The following is a 15999-nucleotide window of genomic DNA, read 5'->3' as shown; positions in this document are numbered from 1 at the left end:
TCTTCCTCCCGGGTTCAAGCAATTCTCCTACCTCAGCCTCCCGAGTAGGTGGGATTACAGGCACCTGCCACCACGCCTGGCTAAGTTTGTATTTTTAGTAGAGATGGTTTCTCCATGTTGGTCAGGCTGGTCTCGAACTCCCGGCCTCAGGTGATCTGCCTGCCTTGGTCTCCCAAAGTCTTGGGATTACAGGCGTGAGCCACCGCGACTGGCCTAATTTTTATATTTTTAGTAGAGACAGGGTTTCACCATGTTGGTCAGACTGGTCTCAAATTCCTGACCTTGTGATCTGCCCGCCTCGGCCTCCCAAAGTGCTGGGATTACAGGTGTGAGCCACCGCAACTGGCCTAATTTTTGTATTTTAGAAGAGATCGGGTTTCACCATGTTGGCCAGACTGGTCTCGAACTCCTGACTTCAAATGATCCGCCCACCTTGGCTTCCTAAAGTGTTGGAATTATAGGCGTGAGCCATGGTGCCCAGCTGCTTTTATCTATATTTAATTACAAGTGTTTGTTTTTTCCCAGGCAATTTTTTTCCCTTTTTAGTCATTTTTTTAAAAAAACCTTTTATTTTGGCCGGGCGTGGTGGCTCACACCTGTAATCCCAGCACTTTGGGAGGCCAAGGCAGGTGGATCACGAGGTCAGGATATCGAGACCATCCTGGCTAACATGGTGAAACCCCGTCTCTACTAAAAATGCAAAAAAATTAGCCAGGTGTGGTGGCGGGCGCCTATAGGCCCAGCTACTCGAGAGTCTGAGGCAGGAGAATGGCGTGAACCCTGGAGGCTGAGCTTGCAGTGAGCTGAGATCGCACCACTGGACTCCAGCCTGGACAACCAAGGGAGACTCCATCTCAAAAAAAAAAAAAAAAAAAAAAAAAACTTTTACTTTGAAATAATTAGGCACCAACACTGCTGAAAGACCTGGTTGTCTGAATCTTCTCTTATTGCTGGCTCATCTTTGGTGGTTCTATCTTTTCTTTCTTTCCATGTTTCTGTTATAGTATTTTTAATACTGTGTCTGCACCAACACCCTGGATTTGCCTTTGCTCCCACCCAGGACCCCCAGCTCCATCTGGGCAACCCCAATCCCACCTCCTGATCGCAGCATGCACTGCTCGTGGCTGGCTACTCGCCGGGCTCTTCAGAGCTCCTCTCCCACCTATGATGCAGCCCAGGTAGGATCCAACTGATTCTCCACACTTGGGGCTCTCTGAAGTGTGGCCCCAATCTACCTGGCTAGCTTTGGGTTTTGAAGCAAGTTCATTAGCCTCACTCCACCTCCTTGGCAAAATGAGGAGATTAATCCCTATTTCTGCAACGTTGTTTCAGGGATTTCAGACAATAACTGAACCCTTAAGTGACTGGTGTGGAAGAGGTCAATGCCCATCTGCTCAAGTGTGCTCCATGTGCCCAGAGCACTAAGGGTCCAGCTTTTCTGTCCAGCAGTCACTTCCTATTTCCACCCCTACAGAGAGGCCAGAGGCATTATACAACAAGCCAACACATATGCTTTATGGTTCTGTTTTAAAAACATGAAAACTCAGGCCCCAGGACTCAAGTGATGTTGAGAAGCAGAAAGGATGGAGAAGTCGGTGGCCCCAGCATGGGTGCAAGCAGCCAGACCTCAGGCCCTCGCTCTAGGCTCCACGTGGCTGGGCTTGACTTCTGGCCAAGGGCTGCTCTTCCCACCTGAGGCCAGACCTTGCCTGAGGAAAGGGCCTGTGGCAGGGGGGAAGCTCAGGCAGAAGGAAGACGTGGCCAGCGGCCATCCCTGAGGAGGTAGTGAGCAGCTCCTGGTTCGGCAAGGGTGGGGGGTAGGAGCCAGGCTGAGGGGTCTTAGGGTCCCCTCTCCACAGCTCTGGTGAGCCCCCAGCCAACTGTTTGCTCACCTGCCTTCTATGCTTCCTCCTGACGCCAGCCCCTGGGAGAGAACACCTGAAGGCAAGAAGGAAGGAGGGCCCTGCCTAAGCTTCTTCCTCCCTGCTTGGCCAAGTGGGAGAAGCAGCTGAGGTCCTTTGTTTAACCGAGGAAGCATGGAGGAGCTGGAATGCCTACCAGCTCGGAGAGGGCACTTGAGAGGGTCTATGAACAAATCTGTCTAAAAACCACATTTGAGCTAAAAGCATCAGTCCATCCCTCAGCCCCAGCTCTGTGCAGGCCAAGTATCCAGAAGGCAGCAAGCAAGGACAGCCAGCCCCATTGGGCCTGGACCCTGGTGCCGCCTCTTCCTCCAGCCTCAGCCCTGCCTGCTCCCTCAGGGCCCAGAGGAGGCAAGGTCAGGGGCTGGCCAGGCGGGGCCTATCTCCCAGGCTGAAGGTGGTTGTGGAGCTGCTCTGCCTGAGTCTTCAGACGCTGAAATTCCTCTTGAATGAAGTCTGTCAGGGCTTTGCGCATCTCCACCTGAGGGAAAGGACCAGGGATGGCCTGCACCCCTCGGGAAGCTTGGCCAAGGTGCCCTGGGAGGGTGAGGGGACGGAGAGGGTGGAGGCACCCTCAGGGGGTCCGGGGACAGCTATGGGGGACCCAGGAGGAAACTCACAGCTGACTTGTTCTCTGCCCGGAGCCGCTCGAGTACAGGAAGGGCACTGAAGGGCTTCCCGATCAGCACAGTGATTTTCTGTGGGGTGGCCACCAAGAGTGATGAGGAGCAGGAGGAGTGCCCACAGCCCCAGCCCAAGCAACCCGGGAGCCAGAAGCTAAGCCCTGGCCCTGCTGTGCCACACATTCCCCAGGGGCCACTCTCTCTCTAAAACGAGGTCCTGGTCCTGGGTCCTGTGCTGTAGATAACCTGTCCTGTCCTGACCCCACGGCCCACCCCTGCCCCAGCCTGACTTCCTCTGCTCTCATTTTAATGTCTCAGTGCCAGGAAGTCCCTGTCTATGTTCCACTCAGTCCCCTTCTGTAGCCTCACACTCAGCTCCTCCTGCATCTGGCCTCCATAGTGCTGAGTGGGAGACATGGGGCAGATGGCAGACAGGCAGCCGAAGGTCAGCAGTCCCCACCCACCTGTCCAAAGCGGGGGAAGTAGGGCGGACTGTTAGGAAGGACGTCATTCATTCCTGCAGCACAGTGGACAGAAGGCCAGACGTGGGGTGGAGCAGGGCAGCCTGAGTCCCAGGCCCCCCACCCCAGATACCATCTCTCTGTCCCTGTTCCCAGGCTCACCAACATGCCACAGGGGCAGGATGATGGGGTTGAGATGACACTCAGCAATCAGGCGCCCGATTCCTGCCCGGGGGGGAGGCAGAAATGTTAGCATAAGCTGGGCCCTGAGCCAAGTTTCTGTGCCAGCCTCTGGCCAGTACCACCCCGGACATCCTCCAGTTCAGTTCAGCTCCCCTGGGCAAGGCCCTCCACGAGGCAAGCCCTAGTCTCAGCACCTGTCCCCTTCCTGGCGCTACAACACACCCATTACCCCCATACAACCCAGCCTGAGGGGGCAGGAGCCAGGGGCCCACAGGGCCATCTCTGGGCCGGGAGGATGGCTGTGGCCAGAGACCAGTAGCCCTTACCCCACTTGAAGCGCAGGAACTCAGAACTCATGTTCACTTTCCCTGGTGAGAGAGCACAGAGGCGAGGCTTGGGAGCCCATCCCGCTCATACTGCGGGGGCTCGACCCAGTCAGCCCTGCTGACCTTCTGGGAAGATATGCACCCAGTCCCCATGGTTGAGTTTCTCCAAAATGAAGTCCATCCCCTTCTGGTAGACGCCATCTCCTGCAAGGAAAAGGCCTCTCCCCATCAGTCCCCATTCTCGGGGGTGTGGGGTGATGGGTTAGCTTACCCTCAACCCTCTCCAAACCTCGATGAAACAGGCCCTTCTCCCTGGGGCCCATGCTTTGGGCACTTCCCATCCCCCACTGTGCCATCCACACAGATGCCCTCCAATGACTGTCTCCAGGGTCTGTGTGGCACTTGGGCACATGGTGGGGCTTCCTTCCTAATATCTTCTAAACCCCTAAGTGCCAGGCAGCATCATCTCAAGTCATCTCCTACTGAGATTTTGACCTGGCAATTCCTCCATCTACCATGACCCCCATCTTCAGTGGCTCACCAGCTGGGCCGCTTCAGCCACATACCCCTGCACACTCTCAAAGATCCCCAGGTTGGCACACCACCTGCCTTCCCTCCCCAGCCAGGCCCTGGCTGCCAGCCGACCGCTCTCAGAGCCTCATGTATTCCTTTCTCTTCGAAGGTGCCACTCCTGGGGTGATCCTACCATGTGCCAGCTGCTAGAGAAACCAAGTGCATTTGTGATTTCCAACCTCACTTAGGCCCCAGATTCTGGGCAACAACCCTTTGCTGGGGTCTCAGCGACGTGTCACAGCCACTCCTCAGAGGGCACCTGCCTGAGGCCTCAGCCTCCACCATTCCTCCCTCCTGCTGGCCCCTTCTTCTCAGGGCGCCCCGGGAAACTAGACCCTCCTTTATAGGGAGGCCTCTTGGGAAAGGGAGAACATTCATTTGAACACACATCAAGAGTTTGGGAAAAACTCAAACTTGCTAGACTGCAAACAGTGGAGTCGAACTGCTCCTGGTCTAGCAACTTTCCACATTGGAGATAACCCTGAGACCATGACACTGGACCCAAGAGAAGGAAATGCAAACCTCCTTCCTTCTGAAGCCAATGTTGGCTGCGTGTTGGCTGGAAGCCTGGGGACGCTTGGAGACAGTAAGTACACAGTAAGGATCTCATCAACCTCGGTGATGGAAAAGTAACCACATGTCGGACAAAACAGGAAAGAGGAGGTAGAGAGGTTGAAGGAATGGGGTATAGCAGATATCCTCATCTTATAAAGTAGGGAGTAAAGAAGTTCTATCACAGAGGGAGAGACAGACATTGGGAATACCTCTGGCAATGAACTTTGTTCTCTGCAAGGCCGATTCTTTGGAAGGGGCTAGTTAGGGATCCAGGAGTCTCAACCCAACCCAAACAGTGCCCTGACCCAGCAGCCCACTCGGGCTAGAGGGAGGGTGACGACTCACTGGAGTTTTCTCAGGGCATGCGAAAAGCAGCAGTTTCCCTACTTGGGACACAGCATGTGTAACAGTAGGGGGGAGTCTTCATAGGTACTGGCCCCTTCTCTACTAAAACCCACTGATGCAACCTATCCATTGAGCTTGAAACTGGAATTTAAAAAAAAATAATAATATGCTTTTGGAGGAAGACTTCATCATTTGTAGCTTTTGCAAATGCTACTACTACTTATTTGTGTCACTTGTGTCAAATCACTTCGATACTTAAATACCATATTAAAGTCTACGCTTGGAGAAAAAGGGAATTTTTTGGAACACAGAAGCCAAGTGTGCTAAATACTGCCTTTGCCTTAATGACATATTATTAGTTCTTTGCTGAAGGAACTGAGAGGCAGGGGCAGGGGGTGAATGAGTAGAGTTCTCATCTCTCAGAGCAGGTTGGGATAAACGACGCCACGGTCATTTGCCAAGACACTGTGGCCTCTGCTTGTTTCTTAACAGAGACAGAAGTTCCTTTACAGAGAGAAGTAGCCTCCAAAAGCAGCAGAAAGAGAAACCGCTCCAGGGGCTGCTTCTGAGGAGTGGGGCTAGGGAGGTGAGGGGCGGGCACTGCAGCTTTCCATTAAAAGCCCCTCTTTGTTATTTGTTGTTACTTTATGGGGTTTTACCACATTCTACTTTGACCAGCTAGAAATAATAAACCCCTCCTTGACCTCTAATATCCTTTGGTTACTCTTCCTTCTGTCTCTTTTTCCTCCCAACTGAACCTCTGGGAGGAGTTGCTGCCCCTGTGGTCTCCATTCCCCCCCAACTGCAGCACCACCAGCCCTCAGGCCACAATAATCTGGCTCTGGCAGCCGTCACTCCATGGAAACGCTTCTCCAGAATCACCTGCTGCTTCCATGTGCCACAGGCGCCTGGTTTGCTCTTCTCTCTGGCCATGGCTCCCTGCCATCTTGGTGGCTTCTCTCTCCCTCTGTGCCATCCTGGGCCTCTGCCCTGCAGACTCTCACTCTGCATTCATGACTTTGTGGTTGAATTCCCAGTATCTTTATTCCTGATTTTTTTTTTTGTTTTTTTTTTGAGACGGAGTCTCGCTCTGTCGCCCAAGCTGGAGTGCAGTGGCGCAATCTCGGCTCACTGCAAGCTCCGCCTCCCGGGCTCACACCATTCTCCTGCCTCAGCCTCCTGAGTAGGTGGGACTACAGGTGCCCGTCACCGCGCCCGGCTAATTTTTTGTATTTTTAGTAGAGACGAGGTATCACTGTGTTAGCCAGGATGGTCTTGATCTCCTGACCTCGTGATCGGCCCACCTCGGCCTCCCAGAGTGTTGGGATTACAGGCATGAGCCACCACGCCTGGCCCCCGATCATTCTTCTAAGCTCCAGAACTGCACACCCCACTGCCTCTGGGACTGCTCTCCAGGTGAGGGGCTCCTCAGATGCAGCACAAGCAAAACAGGACTCACCCTCTCCCCTCCCAGCCCCTGCACTGCTTTCCCTTTGCACCCGTCTCCCCGTGACTCAGCTCCAACACCTAGTGTTATCTTTGAGTTCTCTTCCTCACCCCACCCTACACTTAATTTATCAACAAGTCCAGAGTACATCCCAAAGAAGTCCCCTTCTCCGATTCTCCACCGTGACCCTTGGAGGCTCAGCCACAATTATCTGCTGCTGGAGCTACTGTGACAGCCCTGAACTGGGCTCCTCACGTCCACCTAGCCCTGCTGCAGCCACATTGCAAACTAGGATGCTATCGCTCTCTTTTTTTTTTTATTTTTTTGAGACAGAGTCTTGCTCTGTTACCCAGGCTGGAGTGCAGTGGCACGATCTTGGCTCACTGCAACCTCCGCCTCCTGAGTTCAAATGATTCTCCTGCTTCAGCCTCCTGAGTAGCTGTGATTACGGGCATTTGTCACCATGCCCAGCTAATTTTTATATTTTTAGTAGAGACGGGGTTTCACCATGTTGGTCAATCTGGTCTCGAACTCCTGACCTCAGATGAACCACCTGCCTCAGCCTTGTAAAGTGCTGGGATTACAGGCGTGAGCCACCGTGCCCAGCAAATGCTATCTCTTAACCACAGACACAAGCATGTCACCACCTGGATGAGAGAGCACAGCCAAGTACAAAAATATTTTTTTTTTTTTTTGAGACCAGGTCTCACTCTCTGGCCCAGGCTGGAGTGCAATGGTATGATCTCAGCTCACTGCAACCTCCGCCTCCTGGGTTCAAGCGATTCTCCCACTCCAGCCTCCTGAGTAGCTGATATTACAGGCGTGTGCCACCATGCCCAGCTAATTTTTGTATTTTTAAAGTTTTTTTTTGTTTGTTTGTGTTTTTTTTTTTTTTTTTGAGACAGTCTCGCTCTGTTGCCTGGGCTGGTGTGCAGTGGCCGGATCTCAGCTCACTGCAAGCTCCGCCTCCCGGGTTTACGCCATTCTCCTGCCTCAGCCTCCCGAGTAGCTGGGACCACAGGCACCCGCCACCTCGCCCGGCTAGTTTTTTGTATTTTTAGTAGAGACGGGGTTTCACCGTGTTAGCCAGGATGGTCTCGATCTCCTGACCTCGTGATCCGCCCGTCTCGGCCTCCCAAAGTGCTGGGATTACAGGCTTGAGCCACCGCGCCCAGCCTAATTTTTGTATTTTTAGTAGAGATGGGGTTTCACCACGTTAGGCTGGTCTCAAACTCCTGACCTCAAGTGATCCACCCTTCTCAGCCTCCCAAAGCACTGGGATTACAGGCGTGAGCCACCCCGCCTGGCTGGCTGGCTATCTACCTATCTATACATACATACATACGTACATACCTGGGGTCTCACTATATTGCCCAGGTCAGTCTATCTGTCTATCTATCTACACATACATACATACCTGGGGTCTCACTATATTGCCCAGGTCGGGTCGGTCGGTTGGTCTGTCTGTCTATGGATCTATCCATCCATCCATACCTGGGGTCTCACTATATTGTCCAGGCTGGCCTCAGTTGGGCACAATGGTTCATGTCTATAATCCCAGCACTTTGAGAAGCTGAGGTGGAAGGATCACTTGAGTCTAGGAGTTCAAGACCAGCCCTGACAATGTAGTAAGACCCCAACTCTACAAAAAAAAAAAGAATTAGCTGGGCACACTCCTTAGTCTCAGCTGCTCAGGAGGCTGAGGTGAGAGGATCACTTGAACCCAGGAGACAGAAGCTGCAGTGAGCCATCATCATGCCACTGCACTCCAGCCTGGACCATAGAGACAGACCTTGTCTCAAGGAAAAAAAAAAAAAAAAAAATCAAGGGCTCAAGTGATTTTCCACCTCAGCCTCCTGAGGAGCTGGGACTGCAGGCATGCACCAATGCAGCCAGCTAGAATCCAAAATTCTTAATAGGATTATTCTAGAACCTTCATATTCTACATACAACTTATATTTTCTACCTTTCTTCTGTTTAAAATATGTTTATTTTTAAAGAGACAGGGTCTCACTATGTTGCCCAGGCTGGTCTCAAACTCCCGGGCTTGATTGATCCTCCCACCTCGACCTTACAAAGTGCTGGGATGACAAGTGTGAACCGCTTGTGCCCAGCCTACCTTTCTCTCTTCTCTCTCCAGCACCTGGCATGTGCCTGCCTGTGTCTAGAACACCTTTCTCCTCATTCTCTGCTTGGAAAAATTCTGCTCCCGCAGAGGGAGGAGCAATCTGGATTCAAATCCTGGCTTTGCCACCTCCTACCCCATGACCTTGGGCCAGCAGCTTAATCTCTGTGATCCTCCCTGAATAGGGATCAAAATGGCCCCTATCTCCTGGGGTTCTCACCCCATAAGCCTGTTTGTTCTCCTAGAAGCAAAACCCTCTGGCCTGCAGGTACATGCTACTGCCACCATGGACCAATGACAATGCACTGTTCTCAGTGAGTCTCTTAGTGACGTGTCTGAGATAAGGGGGTGTGGATAATACCTCCCTGAATTCTAATGCCAAGGTTCCAGGTCCACACGATCCCTGGGCAGTTGCAGAGAGTTGAGGGCTCTCCAAGGAGCCATCCCTCCTCCTGCAGCCTCTGCCTCCTCTGCTGGCATGTGATGGAGCTGGGCCTCATGTTGGCTCCCGGGCTGCCTGCCCCCATAGGTCCCTCCAAAACAGAGACACTGGCGACCAGCTTTCCTGCCCCAGAAGTGCCTCCCTGCACTCGCTGGAGGAGCAGCTCACCTCGGCACACAGGCACACACTTGCCCAAGCTGAAGAAGTGGGAGTGCAGCTCCTTGGTGAAGCAGATGTCTGCAGCTGCAGGGGTCCTGAGCAGGGACAGATGCAATTAGTCCTGCCCCCTGCACCCCGCTCGACAACCCTGCCCCCAGCATTGGCATGCAGAAGGGAGGCACAGGGGAGGGCCTGTGGGGCCCCACCCCATGCCCTGCCTGGACTGCTGGACGCCACCTCCTGGGCAGAGCAGGAGGAGGGCAAATCTGGGCAGAGGCAGGTGGGGCCGGCCCGGCCCACTTCGAGGGGCCCATTCCTCCTCACCAACGCATCAACTTCAGGTTCCAGATGTGGCGGAGTTTCAGGATCCCTAGAGGAGAGGAAAGACTTCATGCCCCAACTTCCCATATCCCCAGGGAGTGCCCTTCCTTCACCCCATTTCAGGGAATGAGGGACAAGGACAGCAGCACTACCATTTCCCTACAGCCCTAAGTGGCATCTTTCAGACCCATAGGCGAGACTGTTCAGTTCTCCCTGGCTCCTGCCTCTCCCCCACCCTCCACATCTTACTAATCACTGCACCTGGACTGCCTACCTCCCCAACATACTTGGACAATGCCCATTCTTCTATACTTCTCCCTGTACTGTCACTGCCACCAGCCCAGTCTAGGCTAGTGGATGGCTCAAAGACCTCCTTCCTGGCCTCCCAGGATCCACCTGTGACATCTATAGGCCTTTCTCCACCCAGCAGCCAGGATGAGCTCTGAAGGGCTCCAGTGCGGCCAGGTGGTTCCCCACGAGCTCTAGGACAGTCTAACCCTTCTGTTCAGAAGTGGAAGCCCTGGGCATCCCTCCACCCAGCCATCTGGTTACCAGAGCCAAGTAACTTCCTGTGAAGTCAGCAGAGCAGGAACCTCTAGGTGTGGCAACCAGGCTCCCAAATAGGGCTGAAGGGTACCCGCCCAGCCAGGAGCAAACCTGGAGCCAGGACACTGGGCTTCCAGTCCCTGGCCCAGAACTTCCTCACAGGATATCCTATGTTCAACCCCCAATTTTTTCCCAAGACTGTGGGGCCCTGGATGGTTTAGAGAACAGAGGGTTCTCCAGGACTGACGTTAAAGGAGCTGTAAGACCTGCCCTGTGGCCGTTCCTTGGTCCTGCTCCATGCCCAAGGCCCTCTCCAAATCATGCTCCCTCAGGGGATGCTGCAGGAGTCACAAATCAAAGTCTCAGCCCTGGGGCAGAACACCCAGAAACCAGAGTGCCAGGGCTCCATGAAAAGGCAGAGAGAAGGGGTTTGTTCTGACAAGGCTGGGGCCGTCGCGAATCCTCGCCTTTCCTCCCCCTGCCCAGCACACTGGCCCGGGTACCCCAGAGATGAGGGTCGTCCATGCAGGACTGGTGATTGGACACGGTGATGAGGGGCGTGGCCGGGCCTCGGTTCTCGATGAGCTCGTACAGCACCTCCTTGTTGTGCACGGTCAGGTGGTTCATATACTCTGGCGGGAAAGGAGAGGTCAGGCGCTCAGGGCTCGCCCACCAGGTCGGGGCCGCGGCGTCCCCCACCCTAAGTCCCATCTCCGGCCGGGCATAGGTACCCAGGTGGGCCTGCCTCGGCCTGGGTCCACTCACTGGTCCAGAAGCAGCTGTAGGTGCCCACCAAGCCCATGACGACGCTGCTGGCCAGGGTCCAGGTGAGCGGCGGCACCGCGGGGAACGGCCACTTCACGTGCAGGGGCATCCCCACCTGGCCCGCGGCCGGCGCTCCCCGCGTCCCGGGCCGGCCTGTGGGGCGCCTCTAGGTCTGCGACCTCGACCGCTCGAGACACTGGCCCCTGACTGGCCCGCGCACGGACGGACGGGAGGCGCGGCGCAACAGGGGACTGGACCGAGGTCCCTTCGCAGGTCAGGCCGGAGCCGCGCCCGGCCCCGCTCTCTTGTCACTGAGGAGCGGCCGCCGGGGTCACAGGCCGTGGGCGCGCCGCGCAACCGGAGGGAACGGGAAGGCGGGCGCTGGCGCCCCGGCCCCCCGCAACCGCCGGAAAGCGAACCTGCGCCGGTGCCAGGCCCCACCGACTGTCGCAAAGCGCGCCCGGGCCGCTTGACGGCAGCGAGGCCAGCCCGGGGGCGGCTGGAAGTAGCCTCAACCCCGCCGGGCTCCAGCTTTCCGGCAGCCGCCTTCCCTCGCCTTTTGTCTCTCTAGTGTTTCTGGTTTTTGTTTGACACAGGTCCAGCCAGACCCAGACCGGAGTGCAGTGGTGCAATCACGGCTCACTGCAGCCTCGCCCTCCCAGACTCAAGCGATTCTCCTGCCTTAGCCTCCCGAGTAGCTGGGACCACAGGCGCCGCCATCACACTCTGATCCACCCGCCTCGGCCTCCCAAAGTGTTGGGATTACAGCCGTGAGCCACCCCACCCGGCCACATATACAATTTTATATAGTTACAGTACTACATGATACTATGTATATGTAGCAATATATAATCTACTGTATGGCAGAATATATATATACAGCAATATATGCAAACACATATTGTGTATTATATATAATACAAGAAACAGTATTTTATATCGTCTGATACATTTACGATGTGTGCTACTACCTCTAGTTCTGAAACATATTCATGACCCAGAAAGAAAGCCCCCTATGCATTAAGCAGCCAGTTTTTTATTTTTATTTTATTTTTATTTATTATTATTATTATTATATATATATTTTTTGAGAAGGAGTCTCACTCTGTCGCCAGACTGGAGTGAAGTGGCACGATCTCAACTCACTGCAACCTCCACCTCCCGGGTTCGAGCTATTCTTCTGCCTCAGCCTCCTGAGTAGCTGGGACTACAGGCGCAGGCCGCCACACCCAGCTAATTTTTTTTTTTTTTTTTCATATTTTAGTAGAGATGGAGTTTCACCATTTTGTCTCGAACTCCTGAGCTCAGGCAATCCGCCCACCTCAGCCTCCCAAAGTGCTAGGATTACAGGCATGGGCCACCGTGCCCGGCAGGTTTTTATTTTTATTTTTATTTTTATTTATTTTTATTTTTGAGACAGAGTCTTGCTCTGTTGCCCAGGCTGGAGTGCAGTGGCAAGATCTCAGCTCACTGCAACCTCTACCTCCCATGTTCAAGCAATTCTTCTGTCTCAGCCTCCCGAGTAGCTGGGATTGCAGGCACCCGCCACCACACCTGGCTAATTTTTGTACTTTTAGTAGAGACTAGGTTTCTTCATGTTGGTCAGGCTGGTTTCAAACTCCCAGCCTCAGGTGATCTGCCCACCTCGGCCTCCCAAAGTGCTGGGATTACAAGCGTGAGTCACCCCACCCGGCCTGTTTTTTATTTTTAAACCATAATTTATTGGTTTTTGTTTTTGTTTTAGTTTGAGATGGAGTCTCACACTGTCGCCTGGGCTGGAGTGCGAGTGCAGTGGTGTGACTTCAGCTCACTGCAACCTCCACCTTCCAGGTTCAAGCGATTCCCCTGCCTCAGCCTCCCGAGTAGCTGGGATTACAGGGGCCCACCACCACGCCCAGCTACTTTTTTGTATTTTTAGTAGAGACGGGTTTCATTATGTTGGCCAGGCTGGTCTTGAACGTGGTCTCGAACGCCTGACCTCATGATCCACCCGCCTCGGCCTCCCAAAGTGCTGGGATTACAGGCATGAGCCACCATGCCAGCCCATAATTTATTGATTTTTTTTTTTTGTTTTTTTTGAGACGGAGTCTCGCTCTGTCACCCAGGCTGGAGGGCAGTGGCCGGATCTCAGCTCACTGCAAGCTCCGCCTCCCGGGTTCACGCCATTCTCCTGCCTCAGCCACCCTAGTAGCTGGGACTACAGGCGCCCGCCACCTTGCCTGGCTAGTTTTTTGTATTTTTTAGTAGAGACGGGGTTTCACTGTATTAGCCAGGATGGTCTCGATCTCCTGACCTCGTGATCCACCCGTCTCGGCCTCCCAAAGTGCTGGGATTACAGGCTTGAGCCACCGCGCCCCGCCAATTTATTGATTTCTTAAAATTTGTCCAGCCTTCTATCACCACGTTAAATCCATTAGCTGCAACCATCCCATGAGAAGCTGAGTGGATTCAGCCCCACCGCCTGCTCAGACTCTGTCCGAGCACCTCAGTTGTCCCAACAGCATCACTGCAGGACCCCCAGGACGTTGGACTGGTAGCTCCCTGGGTCTCCTTCTCTCTGGGGCAGATCTTCAGTCCTCCCTTGACTTCACAACTGTGGCCAGATCATGTGCGGACTGTCCCTCACTTTGGGTCTCCAGAGCACTTGCATCAAACACCTCTAACTCAGAAGTGTGCAGCCACACTGGGACTCAGAACCCGAGAACACGGACAGAAGACTTATGCCCTTGGGGTGCCCAGTCTCGCGGCATTGGGCATGACTTCCAGCTCCTGCGCCTTTCCCAGCAGCTGCTGACTGGGGACCCGGACCAGGGGCTGAGCGACCGGCCCGGCAAGCGAAGCTCGGGGTCTCACTCAGGCACCAGCTCCTCCTTGCCCCGGGCCCTTGGCACAGGTAAGTGCTCATTAAGGGACTGCTGCTGCTCAGCCACAGAGACAGCTGGCCTGCCAGGCTTGAGTGACTCACAGGTCTGTCACATCACGCTGGCCCGGGAAGGCGGGGTCTGGGTGGGAAGGTGGGCGGGCAGGTCAGCAGTTCCCAGGCCTCGTGCTCGCCCTCCTTGTCAGCGGCGGGGCGGAGATGGGGCGGGCCTGCCTGTCGGCAAGGGTGGGGCGTCCGGCCCGGTCAGGTCCTTCCTGGCTGGGTGGCTCAGGAACACGGCCTCTTCCTCTTTTTTTCCCCTGCTATCCCTATTCAGGCAGGAGCTGCTCTTCTGGGGTATCGCGATCCACTTAAGGATGAGGCAGACTTGGTGACAAGCTGGTCTGAGCAGGTATGGGAGCCCCCTGGGGAGACGGAATAAGGGAGGAAGTTGCCTTCTGCCTGGAGAGGGCTTGGGAGGGAGAGGGAAGCCTAGGGCTCCAACCAAGGCTGATGTTGACTGCCAGGGTTTGGGGCTGAAGCCAGGAACAGTCGCTCTCTCTGGTTCTTACTGGTAGCCCTCATGGGGGTCCCTGACGCCAGAGCCTCTAAGGCTGCCTGTGCCAGCCCAGGGCTGCCCACATGCCCACGTATATCCCAGAATAGGCACCAGGGCAGGGAACTCAGACTAGCGTGAGTGACAGAGCAGGTGGTCAGGGAGAAACAGACATCAAACCCAGCCAGGAGAGAGACACCACAACAGAGAGACAGAGAAGGGAAACCAGAGACGAGAGGGAAAGTGAGACAGAGACAGGCAGAGCCTCAGAGAGGCAGGAAGTGAGCCCAGAGGGAAGGTGACAGGTTGACGGAGAAAAGCAGACAGACAAAGCAGAGGAACTCATGCCTCGGGATGCAAAAGCCACATGGACAGGGCTTGGAGCAAGGGGCTGAGCCCTGCAAGGTCAGGTGAGTGTGAGACAAAGATAAACTGGTGGGGGGGGGGGGCTCCAGCTGGTGAGATAAACACAAAGGGCTCCCCAGTGGTGGCAGGGGCATGTGAAAGAGTCCCCATCACAGGTTGCAACGGGGATGATTTGGCCATATCTGAGATCTTTTTAAATACACACGCCCTTGTACCCAGCAATTCACTGCCAGGAGTTTATCTTAAAGAGAACATCTCACAAGTGGGGAGACAGAGATGAACGAAGATGTTCCTGTAGTTACTAATGGAGGTGAAAAGCACTGGGGTTTCTTGGAACAGCATGGTGAAACCTCATCTCTCCAAACAAATTTTTAAAATTAGCTTGGTGGCCGGGTGTGGTGGCTCGCACCTGTAATTCCAGCACTTTGGGAGGCTGAGGTGGGAGGATCACTTGAGGTCAGGAGTTCGAGACCAGCCTGGCCAACATGGCGAAACCTGTCTCTACTAAAAGTACAAAAATTAGCCGGGTGTGGTGGCATGCGCCTATAATCCTAGCCACTCGGGAGGCTGAGGCAGGAGAATCACTTGAACCTAGGAGACAGAGGTTGCAGTGAGCTGAGATTGAGCCACTGAACTCCAGCGTGGGAGATAGAGTGAGACTGCATCTCAAAAAAAGAAAAAAAAAATTAGCTTGGTGTGGCAGCATATACCTGTAGTCCCAGCTACTCGGAAGGCTGAGGTGAGAGCATCACTTGAGCCTGAAAGGTGGAGGTTGCAGTGAGCTGAGATCACATCACTGCCCTCCAGCCTGAGCAACGGAATGAGACTATCTAAAAAAAAAAAAAAAAAAAAAAAAAAAAAGTGGGCCGGGCACTGTGGCTCACGCCTGTAATCCCAACTACTCAGGAGGCTGAGGCAGGAGAATTGCTTGAACCTGGGAGGCGGAGGTTGCAGTGAGCCGAGATCACGCCACTGCACTCCAGCCTGGTGACAGAGCAAGACTCCATCTCAAAAAAAAAAATATAGACTAGGCCAGGCGCAGTGGCTCAGGCCTGTAATATCCCAGCACTGGCTGGGCGCGGTGGCTCACACCTGTAATCCCAGCACTTTGGGAGGCCAAGGCCAGCTGATCACCTGAGGTCAAGAGTTCCAGACCATCCTGGCCAAGATGGTGAAACTCCGTCTCTACTAAAAAATACAAAAATTAGCTGGGCATGGTGGCAGGCGCCTGTAATCTCAGCTACTCAGGAGGCTGAGGCAAGGAGTTGCTTGAACCCGGGAGGCAGAGGTTGCAGTGAGCCAAGATCACGCCACTGCTCTCCAGTGTGGGCGACAGAGTGAGACTCTGTCTCAAAAAAAAAAAAAAAAAAATCCCAGCACTTTGAGAGGCTGAGATAGGAAGATCACTTGAGCCCAGGAGTTTG

The 15999-nt window shown here is 54.2% G+C and overlaps 4 protein-coding genes across 11 annotated transcripts in view; all 4 read right to left on the bottom strand.

The window, feature by feature from the left end:
- FAM50A (family with sequence similarity 50 member A) overlaps positions 1 to 5800 on the bottom strand; it is a 35066-nt gene extending 29266 nt beyond the window's left edge. The window contains exon 1 of the mRNA XM_050775470.1: positions 5782 to 5800. The gene's annotated coding sequence lies outside the window, so the exon portion shown is untranslated. The remainder of the gene's footprint in view (positions 1 to 5781) is intronic.
- ATP6AP1 (ATPase H+ transporting accessory protein 1) overlaps positions 1 to 15999 on the bottom strand; it is a 125505-nt gene that overhangs the window by 15018 nt on the left and 94488 nt on the right. The window lies entirely within an intron of this gene.
- GDI1 (GDP dissociation inhibitor 1) overlaps positions 1 to 15999 on the bottom strand; it is a 121470-nt gene that overhangs the window by 21456 nt on the left and 84015 nt on the right. The gene's annotated exons all lie outside the window — the stretch shown is intronic.
- On the bottom strand, positions 1492 to 11206 carry TAFAZZIN (tafazzin, phospholipid-lysophospholipid transacylase). 4 transcript variants are annotated; one of them, XM_050775494.1, is made up of 12 exons: positions 10794 to 11146; positions 10532 to 10660; positions 9486 to 9531; positions 9171 to 9256; positions 8690 to 8692; positions 8555 to 8641; positions 3639 to 3719; positions 3516 to 3557; positions 3169 to 3231; positions 3010 to 3062; positions 2543 to 2620; positions 1492 to 2403 (listed from the first exon to the last, which is right to left on the bottom strand). In XM_050775494.1, the coding sequence occupies exons 1-12, from the start codon at positions 10900 to 10902 to the stop codon at positions 2302 to 2304; spliced, it is 879 nt and encodes a 292-aa protein (XP_050631451.1). In that variant the 5' UTR covers positions 10903 to 11146; the 3' UTR covers positions 1492 to 2301. The 4 variants fall into 4 exon arrangements, with proteins under 4 accessions (XP_050631451.1, XP_050631448.1, XP_050631450.1 ...); XM_050775491.1 differs by lacking the exons at positions 8555 to 8641; positions 8690 to 8692 and adding an exon at positions 4611 to 4664 and having other exon boundaries at positions 10794 to 11206; XM_050775493.1 differs by lacking the exons at positions 8555 to 8641; positions 8690 to 8692 and adding an exon at positions 4611 to 4664 and having other exon boundaries at positions 1492 to 1938.

This window comes from Macaca thibetana, chromosome X (assembly GCF_024542745.1).
Source record: "Macaca thibetana thibetana isolate TM-01 chromosome X, ASM2454274v1, whole genome shotgun sequence".
Classification (NCBI taxonomy): Eukaryota; Metazoa; Chordata; class Mammalia; order Primates; family Cercopithecidae; genus Macaca; species Macaca thibetana.
This window is presented reverse-complemented; position numbering and strand designations above follow the sequence as displayed.

Coding starts and splice junctions, on each gene's coding strand:
- TAFAZZIN (XM_050775494.1), bottom strand. CDS start 10,902: ATGCCCCTGCACGTGAAGTGGCCGTTCCCCGCGGTGCCGCCGCTCACC. Junction 10,661..10,793: donor CTACAGCTGCTTCTGGACCA/GTGAGTGGACCC, acceptor CTTTCCCGCCAG/AGTATATGAACCACCTGACC. Junction 3,720..8,554: donor TGGAGAGAGAAGAGAGAAAG/GTAGGCTGGGCA, acceptor TTTTCCTTGCAG/GAGATGGCGTCTACCAGAAG.